The sequence below is a fragment of the Phyllosticta citriasiana genome, assembly GCF_038021145.1.
Source record: "Phyllosticta citriasiana strain CBS 120426 chromosome Unknown IWZ02scaffold_5, whole genome shotgun sequence".
NCBI lineage: Eukaryota > Fungi > Ascomycota > Dothideomycetes > Botryosphaeriales > Phyllostictaceae > Phyllosticta > Phyllosticta citriasiana.
In genome coordinates, this window is record NW_027117282.1 from 707,305 (window position 1) to 721,580 (window position 14,276).

General features: G+C 54.7%; 5 protein-coding genes across 5 annotated transcripts; 2 read left to right on the forward strand and 3 right to left on the reverse strand.

The window, feature by feature from the left end:
• Nucleotides 1–284: 284 nt before the first annotated feature.
• On the reverse strand, nt 285–4,752 carry IWZ02DRAFT_517093 (Sec63 Brl domain-containing protein; the record flags this gene model as incomplete). The annotated part of the gene is made up of 9 exons (XM_066770690.1): nt 285–1,857; nt 1,907–2,004; nt 2,050–2,204; nt 2,254–2,832; nt 2,887–3,213; nt 3,263–3,633; nt 3,681–3,862; nt 3,908–4,677; nt 4,702–4,752. The coding sequence occupies 9 exons, from the start codon at nt 4,750–4,752 to the stop codon at nt 416–418; spliced, it is 3,975 nt and encodes a 1,324-aa protein (XP_066623693.1). The 3' UTR covers nt 285–415.
• Nucleotides 4,753–5,970: 1,218 nt separating this feature from the next.
• On the reverse strand, nt 5,971–8,123 carry IWZ02DRAFT_226616 (nucleotide-sugar transporter-domain-containing protein). The gene is made up of 4 exons (XM_066762898.1): nt 7,677–8,123; nt 7,597–7,626; nt 6,538–7,545; nt 5,971–6,462 (listed from the first exon to the last, which is right to left on the reverse strand). Exons 1-4 carry the CDS (start codon nt 7,746–7,748, stop codon nt 6,181–6,183), a joined length of 1,392 nt encoding a protein of 463 aa, XP_066623694.1. The 5' UTR covers nt 7,749–8,123; the 3' UTR covers nt 5,971–6,180.
• Nucleotides 8,124–8,363: 240 nt separating this feature from the next.
• Nucleotides 8,364–10,220, reverse strand: IWZ02DRAFT_226690 (12-oxophytodienoate reductase). The gene is made up of 3 exons (XM_066762901.1): nt 9,706–10,220; nt 9,012–9,647; nt 8,364–8,960 (listed from the first exon to the last, which is right to left on the reverse strand). Exons 1-3 carry the CDS (start codon nt 9,955–9,957, stop codon nt 8,499–8,501), a joined length of 1,350 nt encoding a protein of 449 aa, XP_066623695.1. The 5' UTR covers nt 9,958–10,220; the 3' UTR covers nt 8,364–8,498.
• Nucleotides 10,221–10,514: 294 nt separating this feature from the next.
• IWZ02DRAFT_226760 (Threonyl/alanyl tRNA synthetase) lies at nt 10,515–11,875 on the forward strand. Its single transcript, XM_066762903.1, has 2 exons — nt 10,515–10,637; nt 10,715–11,875. Exons 1-2 carry the CDS (start codon nt 10,635–10,637, stop codon nt 11,504–11,506), a joined length of 795 nt encoding a protein of 264 aa, XP_066623696.1. The 5' UTR covers nt 10,515–10,634; the 3' UTR covers nt 11,507–11,875.
• A 369-nt stretch (nt 11,876–12,244) lies between these two features.
• Nucleotides 12,245–14,236, forward strand: IWZ02DRAFT_375907 (alkaline-phosphatase-like protein; the record flags this gene model as incomplete). The annotated part of the gene is made up of 5 exons (XM_066764852.1): nt 12,245–12,594; nt 12,652–13,707; nt 13,751–13,755; nt 13,827–14,014; nt 14,114–14,236. 5 exons carry the CDS (start codon nt 12,245–12,247, stop codon nt 14,234–14,236), a joined length of 1,722 nt encoding a protein of 573 aa, XP_066623697.1.
• Between the last annotated feature and the right edge of the window lie 40 nt (nt 14,237–14,276).

Here is a 14,276-nt window from a genome sequence, read left to right on the forward strand (position 1 = left end):
CTTCCCATACGACATTTAAATCAGAAGACAAGAACGATCCGAAAACTAAGGACGACATCACCGCAAGGCGCGCGCCTCCAGCTTCAGGCAGTTTCGATGCGGTGCCATCCACCCACCCGTCCATCCGTACATGTCAGCAAATTAGAAGCTTGACGGCTTGGGATACGCAAGAAGAAGAAACAGAAAAAGAGAGAGAGAGAGAGAGAGAGAGAGAGAGAAGTAACAAGACAAAAGCCTCCTATCCATCGCTCTGGAAATGCATTCTTTACCCCAGGCAGCCGTCGGACTCTCATTGCAACCGTCGTCGTCGTGGTCGAAGGATAATAGCAAAATCAGCCAATGTGAGCATAAACACCACCACTAAGTCGTCATAAAGCAGGTTCAGCAAAAGATGTCTCCGGTTGAAAGAGTTGATTTAGACAAGATCGACGTACGCGCCAAACTGCTCAACGAGCCATGGATCCAGTTCGTCGTCCTCTGCAGCAACAATGACGGTGCCGTTAGCGGCAACCCTCGGTGCAGGTGGTGCTGCTTCTTCTACCACGGGAGGTGTCTTCTCCGTGGTAGGTGCGCCTTCATCGCGTAGGCTCGAATCTCGCAACGGCTTTCTCCTCACCGTCGACTTGGTAGATTGCGACGCTGCGGTTTGCGGCCTGCTGTTTTCCTTATCGTCTGGAATTTGGGTGTCCTGGACTTCGTTCTTCAAGCTCGAACTGCTGGTGCCGTTAAAGAAGAGCGACTTTTCCCGTGTAGATGTTGGTTTGACTGACGCTGAGCTGCCTGTTCTCTTGTGCACATCTGCACCAACTTGCGGCTCGTCCCGCGACTGGCCGTTGGTGCCTAGGGGCTGTTGGGAAACTGCGGGATCGTCGTAGTTTCCAGCCCACTCAAGACCCGCCATGACATGGCCGAGGAGATCGTTGTTCTCCTGGAAAAAGGTGTCATCCTCGTCATGGTAGTTGGCCATATCTGGTTTCTGACTCGAGTCGTCAACGGACTCCCTGGCGTCAAATTCAGTCGTCACGTTTTTTTCGCGTGTTTCCGCTACCTCGTTTGGCAGCTGCAGGAAGGATAGCTGAGGCAAGCTGTCTTTGTCGTAGGTGGTTTTAGTTTTCTTAAGCGTCAGACGCTGTGAAACAGGAGAGGTCTCGCTCAGCCGCCGCTTTACCAGGGGTCCGGGCTGCCGAGAAGTCGGGCACTCCTGACGTGCATGGGCCGCTGCCCGGCTCGGCGCGCCTGTTAGGTCCATCCGCTCAATCCCGTTCGACATCTCGCCGTTTCTTTTCATTCCAAGAGGTAATTGCGTCAATCTAGACTGTGTCTTTATCGACTTGTTGTTGCCGGCTTCATTCCTCGAATTGTTCTTCTGCTCCGAGGCAAGGGACTCATTTTTGCCATGATTACCGTTGCTATTTGCCTTTGGTTGTTTAGGCTTTTTGTCAAGTCCTTCGCGGCAACACAGGTGTCTGCACGCGTTTTTGTCCTTGCACTTGTGGTTGCACGCCCATTTTCCGTTTTCTAATTTTGTCGGTTGCCACTCGTGTTGCATGGCTGGAGCTTGCTTTTTGCGGAGATTTGCGTCGGCACGCTTTCCTTTCTTCCTTGTCGTAACGCTCAAGGGCATGTTGTCGGCATAGTCCTCAATGTCCGACCAGTCTTCGCACTCGGCCTTTCCAACCGCCTTCTCCAGGTCTGAATCGTCAAGGCCGCCGTCATCGAACTCCTCACGACCGGTGTCAGGATGACTTGGAGCTGAGCTTGAGCTCGCAACTCGTCTCTTGCTGATGTTCATGTTGAGTCGAGATTGGAGACGGGCCGGCAGCTCTGGCTGAAGTGTCGCATACTTCAAAGTCCCGGCTGGCAGGATGTCAGTCAAAGTCCGACAGTATTCGCGTGGCCTACTGACCAATATCGTCGCACATGACATAGCAGGTGATTGACTGATTCAAGCTCGTGATATCTGCAGAGAACAGCAAGTGCTGGCCACTACCAAGCTTCTGTGCTCTTGGAGTCGTTAGAAGAGTCCAAGAGAATTCAAGAACGACAAACCTGATTCTGCGAAAGTACACCATTTTCCCGTCACAAATCTCTGCCAGCACGCAAACGTACACCGGCTTATTATTCCAACTTGTGGGTGGCTTCTCATTCATGAAGCCAACATCAGCTCTCATATTCACCGTCACCACTTGGTCGTCTTGAAGTTTCTATTCAAAGTCAGCAGTGCCGAACCGAAAGTGTGGCCATGATACTCACTATGTCGGGCATTTGCCGCAACCCAACTCGAAGTTTTGGAAATGCTGAAACTGCTTCCATCAATTTGGTCCCAGCCGGTGGATTCTTGCCCAGAATCATTTCCAGACGATGTGGCTCATTATTGTCAAGCTCGTCAATAGATTTGATGCCAGCATTGACGAGTTTGCGCACGGCAACGGGACCGAGTGATGGAATTTGTCTCATTGTCAACGGCATGTCGTCCCATGCTCTAGAGGTAAGGCTTCGACAAAATGCAAGAGCATTTCTCGCCGTTTTTGCATCTTCCCTGTCCAGGGCGCAATCAACGATGCACCGGATAAGCCGACGAGCATGCTGGAACACAAGATGTTTGTCTTGTGCATACTGAATTTTGTGTCTCCCCATGTCTTCATTCACCGGAAAGTCGCCTCCACCCAACTCGGTCTGGATGATCAACGACACCTTGTGTTCAGGTAGTGCTAGATTGACAGGTATAGGAAATTTGGTTGTGTTCGAAGTGTTGAGGGATTTGTACAGTGGCTTGTCACCCTGGCGAAATCGAACTTCCTTGAATTCCTCGGCCTGAGAAAGCGCAGCGAGCTGTGTATCACAGTCAGTTGATCACACTGTTTTGTCAGAATACGGGAAACTTACAATCTCAGAAGTCTTGGCCTCACGACTTTCTACTAATCCGAGGAATATTTTCATGGTCTCGAATCGAGCGCAATACCTTGCCATAATATCGCCACATTCGGTGACTTTGAGTCGTTCATCCCCTTTTACCAAGCCAAAGTCTCTGAGCTCGTTGATCCCGCGGTTGCAGATTTCGTCCAGGAATTCATCGAGGTCTGGGTTTGGATTTACTCCTTCAAGACTGTATTTTCGAGGATTCTTCTGAAGCCGAACGCAGAGAAAGGTCCCAGACAACCATTTTCGAGCCGAATACACGTCGTTGATGGTTTCCAGACCGATTTCGGCATTCTCAAGATGCATCAGCACCAGAACCGGATGCGGAACAACTGGGACTCACCAGATGCTCAATCAAGTTTAGGTGCAACGTGCTTTCCAACACCTCCTGTCCTGACACCATTTGCTCGTATTTCCTGACCTTTTCACCTCTGGTCATAATGACTGCCACAGCACTGTCATCAAACTGTGGGCGACCGGCTCTTCCGAGCATCTGCATGATTTCGAGGTCAGAGTATTCCTTCGGCCCCGTATTCGTGTAGCCAACGGTGTTCTTGATGATGACAAGGTGACAGGGCAAGTTGACGCCAACAGCCAGCGTGGAAGTAGAACAGATGACATTCAGATCACCATTCAGGTAGGCCGTTTCGACTCCGTGTCTATCGTTCAGGTCCAAGCCTGCGTGATGGTAGGCAACCCCAGAAGACGCGCATTCTGTATTCATGAGTTAGCGAAAGTCTCATGCTATGCCGCAGACCTACCCCGGAGCTGAGGGTCCGCCAAAGGTGGCAGCTTCCTCGGCTTATCCCAGTAACGGTTTCGAGGATTGCTCTCAGTCCACCACTTAGCAAGCACTTTCGCGGAATCCTCGCAGGACCTTTTCGTGAAGCAAAAAATCAAGATAGGTTTCCTGTGTGAGTATTTCGCAACAACTTGAGGAAGCCTAGATTGTCAGCGTTTTCAGAAAAGATCTGGTAACTTTCCTTACTTGGTGTTCAAGGTGCCGTCAAAACCAAAATCATTGGAGATGTTTGAATAACCAACGACATGTTTCTGGAGCGGCACTGGTCGGAAATCCTCGCCGAAGTGTTCTTTCGCTGCCGGTTGGTTTTGGTTCTGCGGATTGCGCCCTAACCAAGTTGCAATGTCTGAGAAATTGGGTACTGTTGCAGACACAGCAACGAAGCGAACATCCGAGCCAACCGACTTCATGCGAGAGACAACGACTTCAAGCGTTGCGCCACGATCCTCCTTCAGAATGTGAACTTCATCGATGAGAAAAAGTTTGACAAGCTGCATGAGCTTTGCATGGTCTTTCCATTTGCGGGTCGTGCTGTCCCATTTTTCAGGAGTCGTGACGATGATGTCTGCTGTTTGCACTTCGCGAGTGTTGTCCTGGCTAGTATCTCCAGTGAGCTCCTCGACTTTTAGGCCGAGCGGCTCAAATTTCTTCCGCCAGTCTCTTTGCCTCTCAGAGCAGAGAGCCTTTGTTGGAGCTTGGTAGACTCCCTTGAAAGAACCATCGGGAAAGCTCATCATCAGCCGGAGAATTGCAAGTTCAAAGATTACTGTCTTGCCGCTTCCTGTAGGAGCACTAATCACGAAATTGTCACTCGTCTTGTATATGGTCTCGAAAATTTTTGATTGGATGGCATTGAACAACGGAAACGGAAATATTGTGCGGAAACGGTCGGGAAGCTCGCGGGTGGAGATGAGCTGGATGCCCTGGACGGTCGGAGGAGGGGTTTTCGTCGATGCCTTTGGTCTTGACGTTGTATGGACTTGCCTGGAATCTGGATCTCGAGGGACAAGATGACCATCGCCACTTGGCATCCACTGATCAGAGAGTGAGGGCTGAGCTTGCTTCCGCTGGCTCGCGCGCAAAGCCGGGCTTGATGGTACGTCCGAAGAGTTTATTTTCATCTCTGGGGAGTGCTGGTAGGCAGATTGAGCTGAGTAGGAATTATGTTAGCAACAATCGACCAGCTTGATGACCCACTCACAGAAGCCAATGTGTCGAGATGGTTCCGGTGCTGTCTCGTAGTGGTCTTCGCTCCCCAGCTGAGGCTCCTTCTCACCCAATGCAAATGATCCGCTCGTAGGCGGGAGTGAAAGTCTTGCCCTCCCCTCCTGCGCCATTCGACTGCGATCGCTTTGTGCTGCGCTTAGCAAAGCTCTATCTGCTCAAGTAAGACTTTGACGTGCCATCATCAAAGGATTCTTGCCATCTCACTCACCAAAGTCATCGTAGGCAACGCCTTCCTGCCCGAAATAACCTGGCTCGCGGCGGAACCCAGAATTGGAGCGGGAAAGATGGATGTTGGCGTGGCCGTAGTTGTCATTGCAGGACGGCTGCGTGCGATGTATGGAGTAGCGCTGTTCAGGCGGATCGTGGTACGGCATATTTTCGAGCATGGCGAAGAAGTCGGAGTCATCTTCAATGTCCATTGCATTCACTCTACCTGTGGCATGGAGTCTGTAGCGCCTGACATGAGAGAGAATGTAGGGCAGTGAGGTCTCTGGAAACGTTGGATCGCTTGAGAGAGAGAGGCGTTTCAACGAGATGCGAGTGTCGAGATTTTGTTTTTGAGAGGTGGGGCTGTGGGAGGAAGAGTCAAGATTGATCCGAAGGAAAAGAAGCAGGCGGGAAGAGGGCCCGACTGCAGGCAGTGACTTCCCAATCTGGAAATCTTTCTCGAGCTCAGCTCCCGGTGTAGCCATACGTCGTCTCTCACACACAGCAACAGTGCAGCACTGCAGACTGGAGATGACCCGGTCGTCATGACATTGAATTCTTAGGTCGTCTACTTGGTCGGCGTGGAAACTCCACCGCCCCATCATGCAGACCTGCGCCGTTGGTCCCAGCCCGTCCGAAACCAACGCCTGTCAGTATTCTATCAGTCCCTTCCGACAGCTCGCGCTCTTTCCAATCCCTTCCCCCCCAACACGGTCTGAAGACCTCGGGTCTGTGACATGGAATGCTGCTACAAATCAAAACGCCAACCAGTGACGCGCTTGAACAGAGCCACACCAACCCACTGCCACAGCCTGTAACACACGGTGCCCCCGCAGCTTACCTCGGATTTTGGTGCCTTAATTGGCTCCACCGTAGGATCAAGAGCCACATCTCTTTTGACCAAGCCCAGTAGTTACACAAGCAATGACCATTAGCCGATTGCCACGGGTGCATTTGTTCTGAGTTGCCTCATCCATTTACATCTCTCCGCCACCGAGGACCGTATCTGCACATGCACGGCATCTTCAATCATCCCTTTTTCCGTGGTAGACCTGGCGCTCCATAGTCGGGGTAGTTGGTCTGCTCGTGCTGAGCCCCATGTCGCTTCGACTGGGAGTTTTGAGATGTTGCTTGGATTGCTGGGCCGCTGTGCCAGGGGTGACGTCAAAGTAGCCATTGTCGCGATCAACAATCGTCTTTTCGTATCCCGCTATGGCGATTGGCGGAGGCGGGCCTGCGCGGCCATGACCGTCATTTTTGCTGTACAACCAGGTGCTGAAGAGAACAATGGATGTTCCGATGACGTACTGCATGCAGGCGAAAATGCGTCAGAAGCCAAGGTGCCGAGGCTGCCATACAGGCGAGACAAGGTGCAAACTTACATGCTTGGTGATACTAAAATTGAAAAACCACACGCTCGCAAGGCAAGACATGATGATGCTGAAGCTGGTTGCAAAGTTCTTGGCAATGTTGTCGGCGTAGGAAACAACCAATGCAACGACGACGCCGCCGATTGCCTGCATGCCAATGGCCAGCCACACTACCCAAGAGTAGCCAATGAAGAAGCCAAACTTGGCAATGTCTTCGCCGTCATTAAACATGACGCCGAGAAACAAGGCTGGGAAGAGCGAGTAGAAGGAGAGTTGCACGTTTCGTATCCATAGGCTCGCCTGCGTGTGGCTCTCCTTGAGGATTTTTTCGAAGTAGACGCCGGCCAGGCCAGACAGAACGCAGGCAGCAACGACGGCGAGCAGTCCTAGAGACGCATTGAGCTGCGGGTTGAGCCGCGCCACATCTTCGTCGATCCCTTCGTATGTTGCGCTCCTCTTTGTCAAACCATGGGTTGTGCGGCGCATCAACTGTTTCGCGGTGTCGGATCCGAGATCGCGCAACTCCTCGATGCTGCGAGGCCAAAACAGGCGATTGCTTTCCTCGCGCAGGCTTTCCATGCTTGGTGCAGTGCGACCAGAAGGCATCTGTACCACTGCAACCCCAACCATGAGGAGAACCAAGCTGAGCCATTTGCGCAAGCACAGACTCCGCCCGAGCAGCATGACGCTGAAGATGGCCGTTGTCAAAATCTTGAGTTGATAGGTGACCTGGAAAGTAGCGGCGTCCAGATTGCTAACGGCAACGTATTGGAGAGTGTTTTGTAGGGTGTATAGGAGTGCTGGCACGGCCATTTTCCAGCTGTCGCCCGCAAAAACGGCCGATGTTAAGGCGCTGAAGAGAGTCGTGGCGGGTGATGTGGCTGGCAGCTGTGAAGATATTTCGTATAGCGCCATTGTGAGGGAAATGCATAGCTTGAGGACCTCGTTCAGGAAGACGGCGGTGCTGGTAAAGTATCGACGTGGGCCAACGAGAGGCATGATGCGCGAGTAGTGCATAATCTGAAGCTTGTTAATCCACATGTGCAAGAGAGCCCAAGGGGAATAACATACAAGAATAAGGGCCGAGTTTTGAAAGGTCAACTGCAGTTACATTAGCATTGGCATCTGGCACTGGCAACGGGGGAACTGACGGTGATGAGAGATATTGTGCGCAGCTGTACGCCGCCCCAAGAGGCTCCGCGGCGATCAGCCATGACGCCCATGATGCCTCTTCCCCGGCGGGACGGCTTTGTGGAAGATGGGCGCAATTCTGGGAGAGGAGGATAGCAGCGAGCGGTCAGACAGAAAGGGTGGATGATTTGTTGTTAAAGTGTGGAGGGAGTGGGAACAGAAGCGCGGAAGGGAAGGAAGCTCGGACACAGGGACACGGACTTGGTGTTGCAAGACAACCAACCAACCCAGCAAGAATCAAGGATCCGCCGTCTCTGGTCGCTTACAACACTTTTTGATTCCTTTCTTTTTTTCGCAGCCAGTGTTTCGACGAGCTTACACGCCAACCTTTAAGTGTCATGTCGCCTAGTAACGGGCGACTGAGGTAACTGACGGCCGCGGCCCGCGACAGCAACACCGCTCCGCACCGCACCACACGTCCGAGCCCGAGCGGGACCTGCCCGGGCGGAGCTTTCCCCGGATTTTCAGCTGACGATGGAGACGGACGACAAACACCCTCTGCCCTCTGGACATGTGCTCCTCGATCAGATCCTGCGTGCCTGAACATCACTTGCCGCTTATCCACCCAAGGTCGCAGCTTCCCCGCCGTCAGTCTCGTGTTGCTGTCACCGCGTTCCTTGGTTGCCGACCATCCATGGATTGCACCACCCATGACGTCCCACTTTTGGCCAAGGAAGTCCGCGTTGCCGCGCGCAGATCGAGACACCAGCACAATCGCGTGCCAAGATGCCACAACGAATCGCTTTGTACATTACTACGTGCCATTGGATGCAAAAAGTCGCTCACAAGCACAACGTTGGGCCTCCGCTTCCTGTCTTCTCCGCAATGCCCTTGATCCTCTTGCCACCATCCTCAGTCTCCTCAATCAGGATTCGCCTCCCTTCCTTCTCGGCCTTTGCAACCTCTTCTTCCCACGTCGGGTAGTCTGTATACCCAACCTCGTTATCTGGGAATGGACCGTAAAACCTGGCGCGGTCGTATCCTCTCAGGGGGAGCCCCTTTTTCAGGCGCTCCACGAGATCAGGGTTGCTCGTAAAGAAGCGGCCGTAGATGAGCGCGTCGTAGCGTCCAGACTCAATAACGCCCCAGCTGTTGGTGTCATTCCAGCCGCCGGCCGAGAAAAACGGCGTTGGCTTGGGACCAGCGTTGAAGATTTCGCGGAATACCGAGAGGTCAATGTCTGCAACACCCCACTCTTGGAGCATCTTTTCCTTTTCCGCCGTCGCGAAGATTTGTTCGAACCTCTGTTGACGCATCAGCCACTGGTCCAACAAGTGCGTTCCGTGGGAGCTTACCGGCTCAATGAAGCTGACGTATGACAGAGCGGGGTGGTTCTTCTTCAACTCTCTGCAGAGGTGCCCCCAAGTTTCGAGGCGCTCAGTTCCGCGAGCTTGGTTGAAAGCACCAAAAGGCGACAGCCTGATGGCGAGGTTCTCTTGACCAATCGCCTTGGCAAGCTCATCCATAAGCTCGAGGACAAACTTGCATCTCTTCTGAGGCGAACCGCCGTACTCATCCGTCCGCTTGTTGACGTTGGAAAGAAGGAATTCTTCAACAAGATAACCGTTGGCTCCGTGGACCTCGACGCCGTCAAAACCGGCTGCGATGGCGTTCTTTGCGGCCTGGACAAAGTCTGCAATGGTTCTCTTGATGTGGTCCACCGTCAACTCGATCGGCGGATGATCAACAAACTTGGCTTGCTTGTCGGACCCAGGAGCTGGGTATGGATAGCACTCCTCCGGATCATCCCAGACGACAGCCGACGGAGCGACAGGCTTCATACCGCTGATGGGCTCGATGGTGGTCCGGCCTGCATGCCACAATTGAGCGTAGATGTGACCGCCAGCGCCATGCACTGCCTGGGTGACTTTTTTCCATCCGTCGGCCTGCTCAGGAAGCCAAAGGCCAGGAACTCCGGGCATGCCATTGCTCTTTTCAGAAAGATGGTCAACATCAACATGGTGGAAATAGATGGCGAGTAGTTCGTACCTCCATGCTAGGGGGAATGCCCTCGCTGATCAATAGGCCACCATCCGTCGTCCTTTGGCGGTAGTGCTCCGCCATCAAGTCACCTGGGTACCATATGCGGTTGGGGCTGTCAGCATTCAGAGGAACGCCCCTGTTGCGGGTCAAAGGGGCCATGACAGCGCGGTGCTTCAACTGGATTTTGCCGTTGGCGACATCGAGCGGGGTGAAGAGTGCCGACGCGGCACCGCGGGCAGGTTGAGCTATGGAACCCATGATGGTCTCTGGATTGAGTAGCAACGGGGCGAAGGTGTTGTTTTGTCTGTTGCGGAGACGGCGAGTTAGGTCATCACGGCCATGGCGAGTTGCCACTAGCAGTGCCGAAAGTGGAGCACGCCTTGATCGGCTCGCTTGTAGAAGGGCGTAGAGATTCTAGAGACCGGGTGCCCGATCTCCACAAGGCAGAAATTGTTGCGTAAGGGGCGTGCGCAGCCCCTAATTGAGAATGCATAGGGCCAGCAAAAGGGAACGGCCGCTGCTGGGGGCTTTTACCAGGGATGTTCCATATAACCGGCGGCCCGCAGACAGGCACGACTTCTCATTCCACCACCCGCGAGCAGCGCCTCAGAAGTGCCGGCAACCTAATTGGTACCGATTGAACCATTATGGCGGGCCAAGACCAGGCCTGCGGAGAACGACAGGCGAATTGTGACTCCCTTGGGGAAATCCGAACCCTCCGATCCTTTACATACAAACCGACGACTTCACAAACAGCCGCACGACGACGCGACGCCCGCCACCGGACGTAAGAAGACGGTTTTGAGCGGAAACACGCGAAAATCACAGACGAAACCCCGGTCCGCGGCCCAGCCGCAGAGTCAGGTCGACTGCGAGCCACGATATTCGACGTCATCGTAACGCTACGTGGCGGAGAACAATAACCGTCTCTGGAAATGGTACGCGCTCCCCCAGCCGATCCTCAAAGACTGAAATCGTAATCAAAGACGGTCAGGGACCTTCTCTCGGCACTCAGCAACAGACCAAGTTGCTCTACCAGCATGATGACACGCTGACGGCTCACACGACGCGAATTCTAGCCGTGTCGCGCGTTTCTGAGCTGCCAGACAATGACAAACCGCCAACCAAAGGAAGTCCCGTGGACGAATGGGTGGTCGAGACGGCTGAGACCATTTTCTACGTCAAAGGAGGTGGGCAGCCCAGCGACACGGGTACCATGATGCGCGACGAGGGCCGCGTCTCTTTTGCCGTCTCTGCAGTGCTGCCCGCAGCAACCGACGGAAGGGTCTTGCACTTTGGCCGCTTTTCCGACGGCATCTTCCGCCCGGGCGATGTTGTCCATCAGAACATCGACGTTGACCTTCGCAACCTCCATTCGCGCATTCACGATGCCGGTCATATTGTGAGCCTCGCTGTGCGCGCCGTTGCGGAAGAGACTCCCGATTTGCGAATTCAAGACCGCAAAGCTCAGCACTACCCGGGAGCAGCGCACGTCGAGTTCGAGGGTACCATTGACGGCAAGTACAAGGATGCTATACAAGCAAAAGTCAACGCCATGCTGGAGCAGGACCTACCCGTCAAAGTCTTCTGGTGGACCGAAAATGAGATGCGGGAGAAATGCGTCTTTATGCCGGCAACCATGACAGCTCCTGAAGGCGAGCTTCTGCGAGCCGTTGACATTGTGGGCGCCGGCGCATACCCCTGCGGCGGAACACATGTCGCGTCTACGAAGCTATGTGGAAAGATCGTAGTGCGCAAGATCAGCAGAAGCAAGGGCACCAGCAGAATCTCATATGAGGTTCAGTAGTCGTGCTCGCAGAGACTGAGCATTGATGCAAATACCGAAAGACGACAACAAAAAGTTGGATATACCGTATAAAGAGTCCAAATAACGTGGAATAGAAATCGAGAGAACACGAAGATCAATGCCTCTGTATTCAAGAAGATCCCAAAATCTGACAATTGAACCTCCAGCGCCTAGCGTCGGACGGCTCAAGAGACGAGGTATCGATATTTTGATCATGTTTGAATAGCCTTAGCATCCTGGCCCGGGACCAGTCCGCTTTGACATGCATCTGGGGACTTGTTTTGCGATAAGCTAATTGGCCACGCACCTGGCCTAGCAGATGCCGTCTCAGTTTTTGTCGCAGGGTACGAGGCTGCAGAAGACCTGCCAAAACGTCTCCCTTGCTTTGCGCTACAACATCTACGGACACGCCTCGATACGAGCAACGTCATTTGCTCAAGCTTCCAGTTGATGGCACCGATGCTCGATCGTCGCAGGGATTAGCCAGATCAGGAAATCTTGGAAGCCAAGGTGGTGTCAGGCTGGAGCATTCCAATATCGAGGCCACAGTGTCGCTACACTTGCTACTGCAGAGCAGAGCAACACGCTATTCCCCTCCTCAGCACGCCACTGGACACAGCGACGACCTTTCAGCCGCATCTTTGGATGCAACCTTAATCGGACCCGTCTAGCAACCCCAACGCTCTCGCGGTCCGCTACCGTTGGCTAGCTGAGCGATCCTAACTAGCCACACTTGCCATGGCTGCCAAGCGACCAAACTTCCTCGTCGTCATCGCCGACGACCTGGGATTCAGCGACACGGGTCCGTATGGTGGCGAGATTCCCACGCCCACGCTGGACCGGCTGGCCGGCGAGGGCGTCACCATGACTGGCTTCCACACGGCGTCGGCCTGCTCGCCAACACGCGCTATGCTGCTTTCGGGCACTGACAATCACATCGCGGGACTCGGCCAGATGGCAGAGTTCACAAAGACGAGACCCGAATACCATGGCCGGCCCGGATACGAGGGCTATCTCAACTTCCGCGTTGCAGCTCTTCCCGAGATACTGCAGGACAATGGTTACCACACAATTCTGAGTGGGAAGTGGTGAGGAATATATTTCGGTTCCGTCCGGAATGGTCCCAGGCTGACGGACACTCCCAGGCATCTTGGACTCAAAAAGGAACTGTCGCCGCACGCGCGAGGCTTCGACAAAAGTTTCACGTACCTCGCCGGCGCTGGAAACCATTATAACAATGAGCCGCAACTGGGAGACCACCCTTTCCAGTCGCCGTCAGTCAATGGGGACGGCCTGTGGATGCTCAATGACAAGTTCCTCGACCGCAAAAAGGACCTCCCCGCCGACTTTTACTCCACCACCACCTTTTGCGACAAGTTGATAGAATTTTTGCAAGACCGCAACGAAGATGAAAAGGAGAAGCCTTTCTTCGCATACCTGGGACAAATGTCACCCCATTGGCCTCTCCATGCGCCGCAGGAGACGATTGCCAAGTATCGCGGCAAGTACGACGCCGGCCCAGAAGCGCTGCGGGCAGCACGCCTCGCAGCTCTCCAAGCGCGCGGCCTGGTCCCACAAGACGTGACGCCCGCGCCCATGGTCGGCGCGGTGGAAAAGGAGTGGGACGAGATGAACCCGCAAGAGCGCGCCGAGTCGGCGCGGCGCATGGAGACGTACGCAGCAATGGTGGACCTTATCGACCTGCACCTGGCACGCGTGATCCAACAGCTCGAAGCGACGGACGAGCTGGACAACACGTTTGTGCTGTTTTGCTCGGACAACGGGGCCGAGGGCAAGCTGCTGGAGAGCCTGCCCATGATGGCGGGCACTCCGCTGGTCGAGTGCATCCGGCGCTTCTACGACAACTCGCTCGACAACATCGGCAACGCGTCGTCGTTTGTGTGGTATGGGCCGCGCTGGGCCGCCGCGGGCACGGCGCCGTCGCGCGGCTTCAAGGCCTGGGCTACCGAGGGCGGCATCCGTTGTCCGGCTATTGTGCGCTTTCCGCCGCTGCTTGCGCCGCCCCCTGAATCTACCCCTGAGCGTGAGGGGAGGAGAGCGAATTACATCGTCTCGCACGACTTCACCACCGTCATGGACATCCTGCCCACGTTCCTCGAGCTCGCGCGCATCCCGCACCCCTTCCCCTCGCGCTTCCGCGACCGCGACATCGTCGCCCCGCGCGGCGTCTCGTGGGTGCCGTACCTGCGCTCTCTGGCCTTGTTCCACTCCCACCACCCCCAGTCCCAGTCCCAGTCCCAACCGTCTTCCTCCTCCTCTTCCACCGCGGCGCCCCCATCGTCAAACCCACAAACAGAAGAACAAGAAGAAACCCCCACAATCCACCCACCACACGGCCCAAACTCCGCATCCATAACAACCGGATGGGAGCTCTTCGGCCAACGCGCCATCCGCCGCGGCCGCCACAAAGCCGTCTACATCCCCGCGCCACTCGGCAGCGGGCAATGGGAACTGTTCGACATCGAAGCGGACCCAGGCGAAATCAATGTTCTTGCACGGGCGGGGCGGGGAGGAGGGTTTGACGACGACGACGACGACGACGACGAGGGGGTTACGGACGAGGGAGAAGGGGCCAGTGAAGAAGAGTCCAACAAAAAACGCATCCTCAAGGCTTTGCTGGACGAGTGGGTCAAGTATGAGGATGAGACGGGGCTGTATGACCCGGATCCGCTGGCGGGCGAGGGCGAGGGCGTCGGCGCGTATGTTTGAATGAAGCTTGGCCTTCCATCACCTTGTGCCTGGCTGATGT